At 34.3% G+C, this 18942-nt stretch overlaps 2 protein-coding genes across 2 annotated transcripts; both read right to left on the bottom strand.

Annotated features, from left to right (window-relative positions):
* Positions 1–1004: 1004 nt before the first annotated feature.
* Positions 1005–1924, bottom strand: LOC132174357 (uncharacterized). The gene is made up of 2 exons (XM_059586026.1): positions 1648–1924; positions 1005–1516 (listed from the first exon to the last, which is right to left on the bottom strand). Exons 1-2 carry the CDS (start codon positions 1922–1924, stop codon positions 1005–1007), a joined length of 789 nt encoding a protein of 262 aa, XP_059442009.1.
* A 9501-nt stretch (positions 1925–11425) lies between these two features.
* LOC132173384 (uncharacterized) lies at positions 11426–17796 on the bottom strand. The gene is made up of 11 exons (XM_059584874.1): positions 17731–17796; positions 16955–17095; positions 16569–16623; positions 16100–16157; positions 15515–15609; positions 15281–15384; positions 14866–14994; positions 13712–14106; positions 12841–13645; positions 12370–12450; positions 11426–11671 (listed from the first exon to the last, which is right to left on the bottom strand). Exons 2-9 carry the CDS (start codon positions 17083–17085, stop codon positions 12849–12851), a joined length of 1764 nt encoding a protein of 587 aa, XP_059440857.1. The 5' UTR covers positions 17086–17095; positions 17731–17796; the 3' UTR covers positions 11426–11671; positions 12370–12450; positions 12841–12848.
* Between the last annotated feature and the right edge of the window lie 1146 nt (positions 17797–18942).

Below are 18942 nucleotides of genomic sequence, written 5' to 3'. Positions count from 1 at the left end.
TATATATATATATATATATATATATATGATTTTAATTGGTATACAATAGTATGAATGTATGATTATGATACTAATTGGCATGCATGTGATATATACGTATACGTATATACCAATTAATTTATACTAATATGATAAAATTAATTTTTCATATCAATTAAAATTAATTTACTACTTAATTTTTTATAATACATATTATATAATTAATTTACTACTTAATTATAATTATAATTAATTATAATTTTCGACGTGTCAATGAAACATGTCAAAACTTTTTGACGTGGCATTATGACATGTCAAAAGTTGATGTGTCTAAATGCCATGTCAAAAAGTTTTGACGTGGCATTTAGACACGTCAAAAGTTTTTGACGTGTCATAATGCCACGTCAAAAAGTTTAATAAAAAATTTTTAACGTGTTAAAATCCGACACATCAATAAATTTTTTATTGACGTGTTTATTTAGACATGTCAAAATTTATTGACGTAGCAAACATGAGTTACTGTTTGCAATGTCAATAATGTTCCTGTTTATTGTAGTGACACTTGTATTAATATACCCACTATGTAGGTCTCCATTTTGGGTCTCCTTGCTGACTTTTTTTATTTTTTATTTTGGGAGGTAAAATCACTTGCTTCTCATTGGATTAAAAATCAAAACAGATGGAGCAACTTGCTCCATCGTGATAATATCATAAATACATGCAGGTGGCTCAATAAGCCATCGTTGATCCTTGAAACTTCTTGTTGCTACTTTGGAAAGGGTATGGGCCGCACGGTTACCCTCCCTACGAACAAAAGACAGTTGCCATTGTTGTAGAAACTGTAACTCATGCTTGATATCTGCAAGACTGCAACTACCACCCCATGCAATCCGGTTCCAGTGAGTTAACAGCCGCAACCACTACTTTTGCATCCCCTTCGAATTGAACCTGTGCGAACCCCAATCGTTGCAAATTTGGACCGCCAGCAACGCTGCCCGAGCTTCTGCCAGCGACGAATCAAGACGTTACTCAAGGGTTCTGCTATGCGCTGCTAACACCATTCCCCTGTCATCTGGCACCACTACCCCGAGACCCATCCATCCCTTCTCCTTCGCTAGTGACGCGTCCCAATTCGCTTTTATCCATCCACTGCAGGGAGCCCGCCATTGCACTTCCTGTACCAAAGCATTTGAGGAAGAGTTTTGAGTATCCCCTACCCCGTTCGCTGTTGCAAAATCCTCCACAGCAGTAATAGTGCGTTGTACCAGCAGATTGGGATGAGTCAATGTACCACAGTGCACTACCTCATTTCGACGCAGCCACAGCCTTCTTGCAATACCTACGGATTGCTGTATCTCCTCTTCGTCACATTGTACAAAAACTTCCTCCACAATCTGAAGGAAATTCTGGCCAGTAGTGGAACTCTTTTTCTGTAGCTTAACACGACCCACACTCCAAGCATCCTTGGCAGATGGGCACCGCCACAGGATATGTGAAACCGTTTCTGGAGCTCTTCCACATAATGGGCACAAAGGGTCTTCAATGATTTTACGTTTATGCAGATTGCTCCTAGTGGGCAAAATCTCATGACACGTCCTCCACAATTTTTTTTTTTTCATGCATTGGGTATTTTCAGAGCCCACAAACTACTCCACCCCCTGCTATTACCCTCCAAAGATGAACTTGCAGCAACTCCCTGGGCGTCGGTCTCCATCTGGATGTAGTAAGCACTTCTTACCGAAAACAACCCAGTATTTGTTCCTCTCCAAACCCGAACGTCCTCCCTGTTAAAGTGACTGACCGGCAGAGACTGAATTAAGTGGACCTCTTCTTTGGTGAAAATCGTTTCCAACAGAGTAGAATCCCACCACTTCGTATCCCCATTAATGAGTTCACTGACCGTGGCATATTGGAGTCCTATAAAGTTGGCGGAGATTTGCACCATATACGTCGGAGACTGAAAGTTTTTTTAGTTTAGGAAAGAAATTACAATTTGACTGAAAGTTCAAGGGTAAGTGTAGTTTTCCTCTCTTATTTTTATTTTTGATGTGCGCTAAAAAAAGGTGGAAGTAGGATTTGTCAATCAGAAAATTCCGACACGGCAAAAAGAGTTTTTAATTTTTTTTGAATTTTTTTATAAAGTAATGTATTAGTAAACTATAAATAGTAAATGAGCCGATGATACTGTTTCTTTAAGATTTGATATCAAGATTGGTGGGCTGTTTGCATATTTAGGTTTTATTTCTTTTAAAGGTTAAATACTCTTTTTCTCTTCAGTTTTCAACATTTTATTTTTTTTCTCTTAAGATTTTATTTTTATTGCATGAGGTACATGTGATTTTCATAAAGACTAAGATGTTATCTCCATTAAAATTCCGTTCAAAACTTAACGGAATGTCACATCAGCTCAAAGGAAAAAAAGAAAAAAAAGAAAAAAAGAAAAAAATGGGGTGGCCTTTGGCCATTTGGGGGTGGCTTTGGCCATCATCTGGCTGATTTGGAGTGGCGAGCCACCCCATGGCCTGATGAAGGAACCCAAGGGGTGGCCGAAATCACCCCTGTGGGTTTAGGAGTGGTTTCGGCCTCCCCAAATAGGTGAGAACATGGATGAGGAACCGGAACCCAAACAATAAAGTTTTTGTCTTGAAATGTTTGCCAGATAAAAAGAAACGCCAATCACATACCTTGGGCTGGCAGGGACGCCATTGTCATCAAAGGATGAGGTGCTCAGACCAAGTTTCAGGTCAGTGGACACATCTTCTCTTTCATCCATGGCAGTGAAAGAAAACTTGTGTTGGTGAGAGAGCAGATAGTCAGATTGTGAAATTCAGAGCGGTGAGTTGGAGAACGCTTCTTGGAAAAAAAACCCAATAAAGCAAACCAAGAAAGAGTAAGAGGAGATCAAAAAAGTTTTCCCAAAAAAGCAAACTAGAAAACAGAGTAATTAAGCGGAGATGGCCTTTGGCCACCCCCATCTGGCCGGTTTAGGGTGGCAAGCCACCCCACAGCCGGATGGGGGTGACCGGGCCACCCTAAGGAGCCCAAGGGAGTGGCCGAAACCACCCCCAAATGGCCAAGGCATCCCCAATTTTTTTTTTTTTTCAAATATAATTTTTTAAAATTAATTATATGACACGTGGCTATATTTGATTGGTGCTGACATGACATTCCGTTAAGTTTTAGACGAAATTTTAACGAAGGTACCATCTTGGTCTTTATGAAAACTATAGATGCCTCTTGTAATAAAAAAGAAACTCTTAAGGGAAAAAAATAAAGTATTGAAACCCTAGAGGGCAAAAGAGTATTTAATCTTTCTTTTAATAGTAAAACTACGTACTCAACTCAACCCACATCCTATTTAGCTGATGTGACACTGTTCATTAACCTTGAATTTTTTATTTTATTTTTTATTTTTTTATTTCTTCTTTTAGTTCCCTCTCTCCAAGTGTTTTTATATCCATTTTAAAGCTTATGGTCACTAGAAAAAAAAAAAAAAAAAAATTTCTTACGTGGCTACAGTACATATTTTGTTGCCACGTCATTAATTTTTTGACGTGGGAATTTTACCACGTCAGAAAATTATTATAGATTTAGCAACTTTAAAAAATTATATATTTTCTGACGTGGCCAAATTATTATTCTCTGACGTGGCAGCTTAACACATCAGAATTTTTTTGACGTGGCACATTCCCACATCAGAAAAATTCTGACGTGCTACAGTGCCACGTTAGAAAAATTCTGACGTGGTAAACTACCACGTTAGAACATTATATATATATATAGATCATTATTATTATTTTTTTTGAGTAGATTCCTGACCTGTGACACTTGGCACGTCAGGAAATCCCCTCGAGTCCCTCCCAATTTTAGAAAATGGGCAGAATTTTGAACTTTTTTCCCTCTTTTTATTTCTCCCCTCAACTTTTTCCCTCTTCTTATTCTTTACCTCTTCATTTATTTTCCCCACACTCTCTCTCTCCTGTCTCAATCTCCCTTTTCTGCGGTCTGCACGGCACCTCTAGAGGAAGAAGAAAAACAGGAGGTGAAGAGAAAAAATTGAAAAGCAGCAGATCGAAGAAAGTAGAAGAAGAAGAAGAAGAAGAAGAAAAGGAGAAGAGAAGCAGAAGGAAAAAAAAAAAAAAAAAAAAAAAAAGGGAAAAGAGAAGAAGAAGAAGAAGAAGAAGAGAAGATAAAGAAGATTTTTTGGGTTTTTGATTTTTTTATTTGGGTTTTTGATTTGGGTTTTTAATTTTTTGAAGATTTTTTTGTTGGAAATAATTTTGGATGGTACACAAATTCTTATTGATATAAAATAATTATAATATGAATATTAAAAATAAAATAAATAAAATACAAGAGATGAAAATAGAGTTTGAAAAGATCTCACAATGCTATAGAATCACGTAAGAGCGTTGTCCTTAAAGGTTGATTCGTGCCTTCCGGAGTGTGTAACTCGGTGCAATCGGATTCTTTGACACGCAACCTCCCAGGATTAAACTATAGCGTCTATCTTCGTTAAGGACGCACTTCCAAATAACGAAGAGTAATAAAATAACCCTTTAATTTTCTTGATGAAAAACCATATAGAGAAAATACAAGAAATAGAAGACAATATAGGTGGAAAAATCCACTAATTCTATCCAAGTAAACAAATCATGAAAAATATATAAGAAATTTTCTTATAGAAGTCAGTTGTTGACTCTTTCAAAGCTCACAATTAAGTTAACGTTTGTTTTTTTTCCTTTTCTAAAACTTATGATCATGTATGTAATAAAGACAAAAAATAGTCATGACAATAATATCATGTTAAAGTCTATGATCAATTGACCATGCGTTAGAGACTTGTCTTTAACCTATGAAATAACCAACGGTAAAATTATAACTTAATGGCCAAACGGTCATAAATATATAGTAAAGATGATAAAATCTCATAAAAATATTTTAATGCCAACCAGTAAAATATTTGGAATAACTGAAAAATATTGTTAAAACCAATAGCAAAATAATAAATTGTTTGTAACATACACAACAATCCCCACATGTTACAAACAATAGAATAAGAGGAGATTGAAAGTATGAATTGATGTGGTACTCGAAGGTTTTAACCGCACCTAGGATAAATAAGTAGGAACTTAATGAATGTGGTAGAGTTAAACTCTTTTAACCAAATCCACAAGTTAATCAAACTTATCACCCACATAACTTTCTCCAAAAAAAAAAAAAAAAAAAATCAAATCAAATAAGAAAAATTTGGTTGTTCTATAGCGGGTTGGCGCCTTATACAGGCCATGCGCCTCTGGGTTTCATGAGTGCTCTAGAGACTTGCCAAAGTCTCATAGGAAGCGGCACCACTTCCACACTCATATAGGTGGTATCCACCAGGAGTGTGTGCAAGAAACACCCCATCCCAACAGGTAGGGACTATGGACCCATTAAGAGCTTTAAACTCACCCTTAATCACCCTGCATCTTGTACTGTCTTACATCATATGGATGGACTCATTACTAATCTTCTCAACAAGATAGTTAATAAACATAAATTGCCAGTACCATACCTCATTTCACTTGTGACTTTGTTTCCCATTAAATCTCATTTCACTTGTGGCTTTGTTTCCCATTAAACCTCATTCATAGGATCTCCAATCACAGAGGTTGGATATCAATCACAGTGTCATGATTTGGGTATCAGTTCTATCCCCCTCGATGCTTCTCTCACTAGCCTTCTTGCTAGTGGCATGGTCAAAGAATCTACAAATTTCTTTTATGGCCTCACAAAGTCCATGGACATATACCGATCCCAATAAGCTGTCTCACAATATTGCGCACTTTCTCATTATAAATTCTTTACTTGAGTTTTGGCAGCCTGACAATCACAATAAACACATAGATCCAGCTATGTTAGCATATAAAGGCAAATTAAATAAATTAACCTATGGGTTCTTTAGCTATTCATTTTCAGTTCATGCCTTTTCTAAGGCAATTAACTTTGACTCCATAGTAAACCTTACTATGTAAGTCTTTTTGAGGACTTTCAAGAGATAGCTCCTCCAGCCAAAGTAAACACATAATAGCCATTAGTAGGCTTTGCTCATCTAAATCAATAATACAGTTGCATTCCTTTCAATATAGTAGGATAATCACAATAAGACAAACCAAAATTAATTGTGCCATTTGAGAATCTCAACAATTTAGAGATCGCATTACAATGGCTCAATACTATGATTATGAGTATATCTACTCAATTTATTAACAATATATGTAATATCAAGGCATATACAGTTTGTTAAAACATCAAGCTACCAATGATTTGTGCATATTTTTCTTGCAAAAACACCATCATCATGATTCTTAACCAAGTGTATTTTTGAATCATATAGTGTAGACATAGGTGGATAATAAAAGTGCTCAAATCCTTTAAGTATCTTTTCAACATAATATGTATGAGAAAAAATAATGCAATCATTATCCCTAATAACTTTAATGTTCAATTTGACATTAGCTTTACCTATGTCTTACATATCAAAATTAGATGCAAGAAATAATTTAATTTTATGCACAACATCAATGTTAGTTCAAAATAAGCAAGTCATCAATATATTAAAAAATAAATAATGATACATTCATTAATGTAAAATTTGCTATGTATTTACTTGCACCATTAATCAAATATGTAATAGACAACATCACCTTGTCAAACTATTCATGCCATTGTTTAAGAGCTTGCTTTAATCCATACAAGGATTTTACTAGTTTGCACACTTTATGTTCTTGACCGGGGATTACTAGTCACTCGGGCTACTCCATATAAATCTCTTCATCATTTAGAAAAATAACTTTGACATCCATTTGATATACAACAAATTTATAAATATAAGCAATGGCAAATAACATTCCAAAAGATGCAATTTTAGTAACCGAAAAATAAGTATCAAATAATCAACATATACATTTACTTGTAGCTTTTAGCTACCAAGTCTACCATGTGCTTATCTATTGTATCATCCGGTCTAAGCTTATTCTTAACCACCTATTTATAACCAATTGATTTAGTCTTAGGAGGTAACTCAATGAGTTCCCAAGCATGGATAGACATAATTGATTTCAATTATTTATAGCTTCTAACCAATTAAATTAAAAATAAATAAAATGCATCAAAAATAGATTTAATTGCTTCATCATAACATATTGGATCATCATCAACAATATAAGCAATAAAATCCATACCGAGATTCCTTTCGTTCTAGCTCGCTTGCTTCTTCTCAATTCTTACACATAATCAACAATTTTATTAGAAACACCAAAAAATCATGAAATAATTTTTTCCTTATTTTTCAAAGGAACACATGCTCAAAGATAATAACCTTTTTTTAGATTCAATGATATTATTGTAATCTAAAATATCACTCTTGATAGTAGGGAATCTATAGCATGAACTATTACATGTAAAATCAATAAAATCACAATCATAAGTTTTAAAACCAAGTTTTCTCATTTTAGGTTTTGGGGCAACATAACATTTGTCAAATACTCCCACACTTCGAGGTATTTCAAACAATGCTTATGAATATGACAAACAAAATAAAGGCTTCCCCCCACACTTTGGTGGATAGCCCAAAAATTGACAATCATAGCATTCATCAGTTCTTTTCATTTTCTTGGTGTCCCCAAGATTTACATGTATAAATCTATCATACCAAATGAAATAAATCAAGTAATTACAAGAAAATAAAATTCCATTAAAGCTCACAAGAACTTTAAGAAATAACTTCTATGAGCCCATTTTTTTATAAGTATGATCTATCATTTAGTCTTCTTTCTTTTCTGTCAATTGACAATTCTAAAGATATTTTAAAAATACTAATCATCACTTGTGATTTTCAACATGATCCTTATATATATATATATATGGGTTGCATATTTCAAGTTCTATCAAGATTTTAAAAATAAAATCTTTTTAACTAAAGCCTCAATAAATATACAAAGTATCAAGCCCAACCAAATAATAATCAACTGATATTGGCTCATTTTAATAAATACGCCAATGATATCATTCTTATGATATGATAAATTTATTATGTATCAAATGAACCTCAATAATCACATATATTTTATTTTGAACCGTCATGTCAGAGAAATTTGAAAGCTGAATGATATATATGAGGAATTACCAAATAACTTAAAGTGGTTATGTTAATCTAGCATGCCATAGCTAACATAAATGCTAGATACTATTTCTTTTTTGAAATAGATGAATCAATAGAAGCCACCGCTTATCATATACAAAATTCATATAATTATAAAATTTTGCACCAGCTTTAATTCAATCAAGGAGCACCATCATAACTTCAATTTTTTCATTTTAATAAATGAAATGTATATTATGTCTTAAAAAATAAGACCTATGAATCAGAGTTTAAAACTCACAGCGGAGCCAACAGCTGTACTCCAAGATCTTCCAAAATAGATTGTCGTCACCACATACCAACTAGGTGTCGTAAGAACCAATCGACTCAATATACACACCACATCTCTTTCTCTTACTATGTGCTTACCTACAAAAATCTTTAGCAAAGTGGTATTCTCTGCACATAATTAGCAATACCTATGTATTTTCTCTATCACAAAATGAGTAACCACTGACAGTTATTATTATTAATTTATATGGATGTTTTCCAATCAAGCTTAGCACAACATAACAAAAAAGTGCTAAGTTCTAAAAATTCATAAAAAGGCTTAACTCTTTTTATTGTAAGAATAGTAACCCAACAATAAAAGATTATTTGACAATCAATAAATTGAGTTCAAATAATTGAAAACTCTTACAATCAAAATATTTTCATTTTCAACAACTACACAAGAAATTAAATTCTTTTTCTGATAAATGAATACAAAATCTTTCCACTCAAATATTCGATTTCATCTTTCTCATATGTGAATTGCATACCGCAAACTCTTATAGTATTTGCCTTCTCATAAGTTTAAATACTATTGTTATGATACTAATCAAAATATTTTTGCAACCATCATAATCAACCTTTAAGATTGTTGGAAATAATTTTGGATGGTGTACAAATTCTCATTGATATAAAATAATTATAATATGAATATTAACAATAAAATAAATAAAATACAAGAGATGAAAATAGAGTATGGAAAGATTTCACAATGCTATAGAATCACGTAAGAGCGTTGTCCTTAAAGGTTGATTCGTATCTCCCGGAGTGTATAACTTGGTGCGATCGGATTCTTTGACACGCAACCTCCCAGGATTAAACTATATCGTCTATCTTCGTTAAGGACGCACTTCCAAATAACGAAGAGTAATAGAACAACCCTTTGATTTTCTTGATGAAAAACCATATAGAGAAAATACAAGAAATAGAAGATAATATAGGTGGAAAAATCCACTAATTCTATGTGGCTATATATATATATATCCAAGTAAACAAATCCTGAAAAATATATAAGAAGATATTTTCTTATAGAAGTCAGTTGTTGACTCTTTCAAAGCTCACAATTAAGTTAACGTTTGTTTTTTTCTTTTTCTAAAACTTATAATCATGTAATAAAGACAAAAAACAGTCATGACAATAATATCATGTTAAAGTCTATGATCAATTGACCATGCGTTAGAGACTTGTCTTTAACCTATGAAATAACCAACGGTAAAATTATAACTTAGGCTTTGTTTGGCTTTGTTTGGTAATGGGGATGGGGTTGGCCCAAACACTGTTCATCATCATTTTCCAAAATAATCAACATCAAAACATTCTAACTTTTTCACTTTTAATATCAAATCATTCACTTTTTATTATTATTCAAATAAAAAAAATCACTACAAAACAAAACTTTTTCACTTTTCCATACCACTTTTTCATTTTTTTTATACCAAACATTCTTACTTTTTTTTACATCAATCTACATCAACTATAGTGTTTAGGCCATCCCATTTGCCAAACACCCCCTTAATGACCAAACGGTCATAAATATATAGTAAAGATGATAAAATCTCATAAAAATATTTTAATGCCAACCAGTAAAATATTTGGAATAACTGAAAAATATTGTTAAAACCAATAGCAAAATAATAAATTGTTTGTAACATACACAACATTTTTTCGGTTTAGGTTTTTGAAAATGGAGATAGAAAAGAAGAGGGAGAGAGTGAGAAAATGGAGAAAAGGGAGAGCTGGAGAAAAGAAGAGAGAGAGAGAGAAAAAATTGAGAAAAGAAGAGAGGGAGTGGCCATGGTGCAGATCTGCACCATGGTGCTGAGAAACGCATTTCCCTGCACAGCAGCTCCCTCACGCATGAGGGAGCTGCCGTGCAGAGGAATTCCAAAAAAAAAAAAAAATAATAATAATTGAAAATTAATTTAAATTAATAAATTTTTAAATTGAAAAAAAAAATCTATTTTTTCTTTAAAAAAATTAATTTTTAAATTTTCTGACGTGACATCTCTACCACATCAGAATTTTCTAATGTGGCGACATTTACCACATCAAAAAATTTTTCTGACGTGTGAGACAATAGAACGTCAGAAAATTCTGACGTTCTACCCTCTGGCATGTCAGAAAAATTTTTTTACTGACACTTATGTTTTTGACAATTAACGCCCGTCAGAAACGGCACGTCAAAAAAATTTGCTAACGTGTTGGACACCATAAAACTTCAGAAATTTCCAGTCAAGAAAAAATTGTTTTTTTTTTTTTGTAGTGGGTATGTTTAATAATGATTTTGAAAAGTGTATATTTAGTTTTGGTTTGAAAATATATTTTGATGTGATATAAAAGTAAAAATATTTTTGCTCGATTTACATTTGAAAAGTATGGGGAAAATACACTTTACCCCCCTGAACTATCCACCTATTTGCACTTTTAACCCCAATGTTTAGAAAGTGACACTTTACCCCCCAAACTTCTAAATTGTTGCAATTCGACCATTTTGACATTTTTTTTTTTTTTTTTTTCTCAAAATGCCTCCATCCCAAGTTAAAAAAAAAAAAATTAAAATTAAGGGGTGGCCGGTCTGGGGTCACCGAAACCACCCCCTGGCCCACCTGCAATTGGCCACCCCTTAATTTTTATTTTATTTATTTATTTATTTTTTAACTTGGATGGTGGCATTTTGGGGGAAAAAAAAAAAAAAGTCAGAAAGGTCGAATTGTAACAATTTGGAAGTTTGGGGAGAGAGGTAAAGTGTTACTTTTTAAATATTGGTGTTAAAAGTGCAAATGTGTGAATAGTTCAAGAATAAAATGTATTTTCCCCAAAAAAATATTTTGTGTTTTGAAATATTTGTTCATAATTTTGAAAATCAGTGTTTAAAAACACTTTCTTGAGCATGAAAACAGAAATTGGCACTATAGTGTATCATTTCTTGAACATGAAATCAGCCGATCAATCTAAAGCGATATATGAAATTAAAATCAAAAGTACAAAGCAGAAAACAATAATTGCTTTGTATTTTGGAAGAGCTAATAGAATGCAACCTTTGAGATACGAGCCCCTTTGAAATTGGGCCATAATATTGCACTAGATGTAGGCTTACATTCAAACCCATGGAAAAGATGGATCAGGATCCTCTACATTTTGAGTGAAATGGTGAGGAACCCTTTCATTAGTCCGAAGAATCTCTTCACTAATCTTGCAGCCGCTTTCTGATTGTTTCCGGACAGTATTTAGAATTATGACCTGCAAGAGATTAGATAAAATCAATGGCAAATCAATTGACAAAATCATATTTTTTGTGAAGATTTAATTGGAATTCCATTGAGGCCTAAAAGATCTAATTTTCTAATTGGTGGTAATTCAAGTACCTCCATTGAATCCTAAGAATGCGGAAGTGGGAATTAGACATAAAACGTAGGAAAATTATTTAGCAGAAATGCATGTTTGGTAAAAGCTGTTTTTCAATTTGTTCAGGGGAAAGCGATAGTAAATGGGAATAAAGGATACTCCATGAAATCTTCAAACAAGTGAATGAGCTAATCTAACTTTATAAACAATTGTCTTCTATGCATACATCAGATTCATACATAAAGCAAAATGGCTGCAAACAGGTGGCCAAAGAGGAATGCTATGCTTGATGGAGTGCAGATGTCATCATCAAACATAATTTCTAAGAAGAATATAGATCAGTCAAGGCCCACTTTGCTTTATTACAGCACAGCATCATATGTGCACGGCAATAGTTAGCGTGCCATAGACCTACTTCTACGTCTAATAGCATTCAAATTGATTTGATTTTACCCTTTGATTAAATATGAAGGCAGCTTCATTCAAAATATTACAATTAACCGAAAAAGAGAACTTCTAAAAAATGCATAGTTTTGTAGATCTTAATCATCTTATTCACTCTAAAAATAGAGAAGAGCAAATGCCATAAATACCTCCCTTCATCGATTCCTCTCCATTGAATGCACTTCACAAGCCTGTCATAGCTTTTATAGAACGCACAAGATACAAAATCCCTACCAAGAAAAAAGTTGAAGTATATCATGACATAACTCTTTTATGATATATATAGAACTAGAAATTAGGATGATCAACTTAAAAGTTAAAACGCAGATTTCCATTGCATGCCTTTCAAATCTCTAAAAGTTTTGGTTTTTCTTCCACATAAATGTAGGGCCAGGAAGAAGATAAAAGCATCAATTCAAGATCTAAAATACATACCAAGGTCATCTCTCATTCTCAAGCATGTCTACAAGAATGTAACTTGATAAGACTAACATGATGTAGAAAGAATCAAATAGAGAAATCTCTGTAACTGAAGTGGATCTCTGTAATACACTTTCTATGCTCAGTTTCATTGACAAGAAACGCAGCTAAGAAATATAAAAAGAAAGTTAATCACTTACTCAACCATTCACGGTGTCAACGTTGTATTGTCACCAATATCAATATTTGGAGACAAACTTGCAGATACTGATTTGCCACATTTAACAGTGACAGAATCCTTTTCCAAGTCAAATGCATATTCCAGGCACCTACCCAGAGAACCAACAACTGAAGTCTCAGGTCCATGAAAGACAGAGAGGAAACCCCGCTTCGTGTTTAGGAAGTCTGTACTATTGACATTGTGTCCGTCCTGAATAGATGAGACTGTAAATTCAGGTGTGCAGGTGACATCAGGAAGGTTGGCATTACCAGTCTTTGAGGAAGTTCTTTTCCTTATTATAGAAGGAGTATTCTTGAAGGTCATTGCCGAGTTCCTTAATACAGATGCTGGACTGCTACTATTAGCATGCATTCTCCGTCCAAGATAAGTTGGAGTAGAATAGCAAAATGGACTGTTTTGATGCGTAACATGATCATCATCTGTACTTGGACATCTACTATTTTCAACAGCATTAACCAAATCATTCAGCCGAGTTGGCGCAGAAGGCAAGCAACCGTGATTTATATCCACTGCATGTAGCGAAACCCTATAGACTTTGTTCTTCTTGCCCACTTGACCCATATTATCACCAAATCCCAGTGTTAAAGAAGTTGAACATAGATTGACAGAGTCATTGCCAACTACTGAATTCGTAACACCTGAAGCATAATTCCTTAACCTTTTAGGAAAATCAAGTATTTTGTGACCAACAGGAAGAACCTCAACAGGCTTACAACTTGGTTTAGCGCAAGTAGATGGATCCAAGGAAAAATCCAAACAAGAGGCTGACAAGGGCCCATATGTTTTATCATGGCTAGGATTGTCTGTGAAAGATCTAATGGAGTTACCACTTGCAGCAGCACCTGTGTCATCAAACTTTGTTGCATTTATTGTGTCTAACAGTTTAGTTTCCTCTCTTTCTGAAAGCATGCCAGTTGCAGACTTTGCCATTGAACAACTCTCGCTTCCATAAGCATTTCCAAGAACCAAATCTGTAGAACAAGTTTCAACACTATGCTCCAACCCCTTTCTTTGATCATTAAAACTCCTTTTCTCCACTACAACCTTCATGCATTCAATTTTTGTTTCAGAACTGCAAAAATCAGGAGATGTAGGTTTTGTTTCAGGACTGCAGAAATCAGAAGACGTCATTTCATACATATCCATTTCAAGACGATCAATTGAGGATGAATCCATTTTCCTCTTCATTGAGCAATTCCAATGATTCTTAATTGCATTGTCAGTCCTGCCAATTACGGGCATATATGTATTATCAGAAGATAATAATGCATCCAATAAAAAGTCATGGATCTGTCTATTTGATAATTGCAAGCAAACATATAACTTGATGTAATGGTACAAAAGCATTACATACATGCATCATTTTTTTTCTTCTCATTTTCCAATTCAACAAGGCAACGATAAAATATGCTCCCAAATATCAAAGCAATGCACAACAAGTATTCAAGTTGCAAGCAATAAACCAAAGCACAAAAAGTGTAATCATTTTTTTGAAGCTTGGTGCACTAAGAAGGTGAAGTTCATCATGTGATGATCCCTAACCAGAAGATAACTCATCTAGTTTATGGCTCTCTCTACACCATTCTCAATATTTTTCGGATGGGTGCATATGTTGGTCGGTTGACTCAGTCCCTAAATAATGAAGATGTCATATCCAAGAAACCAAAAGTTACACTTCCATCAACTTTTAACCAAAACTGGCTAACTTGTAAACAAGAGCCCTTGCTACAATGACTTCATTCAAAGCAAATGCCATCATAACTCATTTTTAAAAGGACTAAAGGAACTATATAAGCTGCTTATTTTCCCTTTGTTGCAAAAACAACTCCAAAAGAATTTACTATTGAAACTCCAAAAAACCCAACATATCAATCAAAATGGGTATCATTTGGCAGTAAATTCTTGCAATTATATTTTGTATTTCAAGATTTTTGCTACCCTATCATAAGTAATCCATCTTTATATATTGATCTTAGCTGCATACCTTCCAGGTAGAAACCTTGCTATTTCTGCCCACTTGTTACCATAGATTTGGTGGTAATAAGCAATAATTGATTCCTCTTCTTCTGTCCATGCATCTTTCTTTATTGCTGGGTCTAAATGATTGTACCACCTGGAAAAATCAATGATTCATTTCAAAATTCACTTTACCAATATACTTCACAACACAACATGCATATAAACGAGATTGTTAAAGCTTATGTGGATAAGTATAAAACATGCAGCTGCTTTGACACTTCAACCGAGTTATACTATAATGAAGTTTTTATTAGTGTCTCTGGAAAACTAACAAATTGCACATTACAATAACAATGTAAGCTAAACATACACGACATATGCCCATCAATTAGCATGTCCTTCAAGAATTGATGCCCCAGCTAGAAACATACATCACCTACCTCTCTCGGCATTGCTTGCCTATGCGACCTGGTAAAGACCTTGCTATGAGAGACCATCTCTTGCAACCATGCTCTTTGACAAACTCAATTATACAATCATCTTCCTGCAAGTCCCAAAAGAAAGAAAAAAAGAAAAAAGAAAAAAACCACCATCACATGTCCATGATACTGAAGATATCAATGAATGCATTATTCCTTCTGACCACCAAAACATGAAAAATTATTGATTTTTACCTCCTTTGTCCAAGATCCCTTGACAAGTTCAGGATTCAAAACCTTTTGCCAGTGGTGCAAGCACTGAACATCTGTCCGCTCAGGGAGATATGCAGCTGTACTAGAAATGGAACTAATAAAATGATTGGCTTTGCATAAGGCAATGAGCAACTTATGTACTCTATCCAATGATCCAAAGAATAAAATATAAAAAAAAAAAATGAAAAAGAATGAAGAATCATAGCAATTCTTTTAATAATAATATCCATCAATAAAATTCCTGCAAACTGAAGATTAATGAAGAACATTTTTCACCGTTGAGATTAGCCCTCATTTCAACTATCCAATAACAAAACAAAGAATTTCATTCTGAGGATTGCCAAACCATTAGTGCCAGTGTGCCACAAATGTCCAGAACATTCAGGATCATGAACAAATCAAACCAACTGAAACCAGAGGAATGGCCAGTCATGACTAGCTCTTAAAACATTCCTCCTCGAAGATAAAGGTTCAATGGTTGATATCAGAAAACAAATAGTAGATAGTTCACTTAGAAGACTACAAGCACAAAGTAGAAAGCAAGGAAAGAACTTGTCTTGCCAGTACCTATTTGCTTCCAATTCTTCCCATTGTATTTTTTGACAACTTCACGTAGAACAATATCCTGTCCATCACAAGTCATGTGTATCTAAGTTAGAAAACTTTGAAAGCAGAAAATTCTAGAGAGAGCTTAGGCCAATGTTGAGAGTAAGTGCATTTATCAAAACTATTAAGTGCCGAATTTTCTGATTTCTAAACAGATGAAACTATATTTCTAGAGAAATACAGGAAAAAAAAACAATCAAAGAAACAACAGGTTACACAATTCAATACTGTGGCTTGTTTGCTCCGCAAACTACTAGCAATGTCTTATGAACAGGCTAACATTGCGTTACAGTTCCTCCAAGAAGTAGTGTAAGCACTAATTCAACATTATTCAAGTCATAGTACAAAGTTTATATAGCTATTGGTAACTTATAACAGTATATTTTGCATACCAAAATAGAAAATTAAACTAGAATTTCCAGTGACTGACCTCTTTCTCTGTCCAGCCTCCTTTCCCTGAACGTCTTCTTGGACCAACCGGCCTCCTTCAATAATACAACAGCCCGCATCATCAAAATGAATAAAACTAAAGTACAGCAGTTGATGTTTTCTTCTGTTGGGGAATAGTTAGATGTTAGAGACCTAAAAAGTAAGATGTATCCTGTGTAACCAGTGGTGACACAGGCCATGGCATGCACCGTAACATTTGCAATGTTTTGAACCATTGCTTCCGGTACCACATAGGCTAGGGCAACATTTAGTATTTATCATTGTGAATGCAACAAATAATCATATGAATTTTATGTTCAATTGGGAAAGAACCTAGATAACCCATTCAGAAATCATTGTAGTGGAAGTATAGTCAGAACAGCATACCCTAGAACAGAGCTTCTTCTCAGAACAGGGGTATCACAATTGCCATCTGATAATGAAGAACACGCAGCGACTCTAACTTCTGTAGTTGAATCTACAGAAAACTCCTCCTTCACCTTCTTAAACTTTACCATGATCTCCCTCCTGAATCATTTACCAGACCGCACTCGCACAGTTAAGCAGAATGTTGAACATTGATCAAACAAAAATTCAGCCCCAGATAAGGAATACGAAAATAAATTATCCAGCAAACCATAGCAAAACAAATTCAGACAAGAATTCTTCAGCATTCTGTTTGGTTCCTGGGAAAGCAAAAACACCATACCCGAAAGAAAATCAAACCTACTAACACATGTATGCTTCTCTTTCAACTAACTAAAAGTATGAGGATTCATTTCCTCCAGTCTCAAATAACGGAAAACCAAAAAACAAAGCTTAAATCCATCTGATTGTCCTACAATTTCTTGGAAACAAACAGAGCAAACCAAAAAACAGAGGAAATCTATAAACAAAAGAAAACCCAGCAAGCGAAAATAAAAAAGAAATTAAAGCTACTGACTTCATGTTTAATTGGATTTTAACTAAACCAGATGGATTTGATCTCCTAAATTCCAACATAACGGAAAAATATAAAAAATGAAAGCTTAAATCCATCACATTTTCTTGGAAACCAAACAAAGCAAACTGTAAAAGAAAAGAAATCTACAAACAAGTCCAATTATCAAAAAGCACAAAGCATTCAACAGCATATTGCGATCATGAACAAAAAGCAAACAAACCTCAGAGAGGAAGCTTCTAGGGTTCGAGACTCGTCAGAGCGATTTCGGTTTCTCTTCGTTGAGACTCTGAAACTGTAACCGCCAAAGCCAGCGAAACCAAAATATAATAACCAAACTGATAAAAAGAAACGAACAAAATGTGAGTTTTATGAAGAGGCGACGTCGTTTTGAGTGGAGCAAGAGCTTGAAGTGGCGGTGAGTGAGGGTGCGAGTGAGCTGAGAGAGGTGGTTGTTGCCGTTCTGTTTGTGTTTCGGTTGGTGCTCTGATTTGGAGGCACTTTTAAACGCTCTCAGAAGCTTACGTCAGAAGTTAAGAAGGGACCCACTCGGATATAACGGCTGGGGACCTGGGGTTAAGTGACTGTAGCTTGTTCGAAACGTTTGCCCACAATAGGAAAACGTTTTTTTTTTTTAAAAAAAATAAAGCTATTAACTTTTTTTTAGTACCTTGATTTTAACCTTTTTATTTTTTTTTTCTCGGTTTTAAAATCAGACAAATCTGGTTCCTAACCTATATGAAAAGACAAAATCAATACCCGTCAGTTCCAATTAACGGAATTTCCACATGTCACTCCCATAAAACGTCACATGTCCTAAAAAAATTAAAAATAATTTTAAAAAAATAAACCTAAAAAAAAAAAAAAAACTCCCATCTTCTCCATTTCCCTCTGAAAACCAAATAATTGAAACGAAAATAAAAGGGTTAAACACTAAATACCCTCGATGTTTTGTTTCTTTATTTTTTCCCTCTTAGGGTTTGATTTTTATTACAGGAGGTCTCTGTAGTTTTGACAATAGACCAAATTAGTCTTTAGTTGACTTAACGGAAGTCCACGTGAACCAATCAAATGTTAGCACGTGGCACCTACTTAATTTTTTTTTTTTTAAAAAAGGAAAAAAAGTTGGGGGTGGTTTGGGTGGCTCGGCCACCCCCATGGAGCCTAGGGTGGTTTCGGCCACCCCCTTGGCTCCAAGGAGGTGGCTCGGGGGTGGCCGAAACCACCCCCATCCGGCCAAATGAGACACCCCCAATTTTTTTTTCCTTTTTTAAAAAAGAAAAATTTAATTTTAAAAAAAAAAAATTAAGTAGGTGCCATGTGTCAGCATTTAATTGGTCCACATGGACTTTCGTTAAGTCAACTAACGGTCAACTGACGGAATGACTAATTTGGTCTTTTATCAAAACCACAGGGACCTCCTGTGATTAAAAAA

Source organism: Corylus avellana, chromosome ca3 (assembly GCF_901000735.1).
Source record: "Corylus avellana chromosome ca3, CavTom2PMs-1.0".
Classification (NCBI taxonomy): domain Eukaryota; kingdom Viridiplantae; phylum Streptophyta; class Magnoliopsida; order Fagales; family Betulaceae; genus Corylus; species Corylus avellana.
Note: the sequence above shows the minus strand (reverse complement) of the source record. Positions and strands in the feature narration are given on the sequence as shown.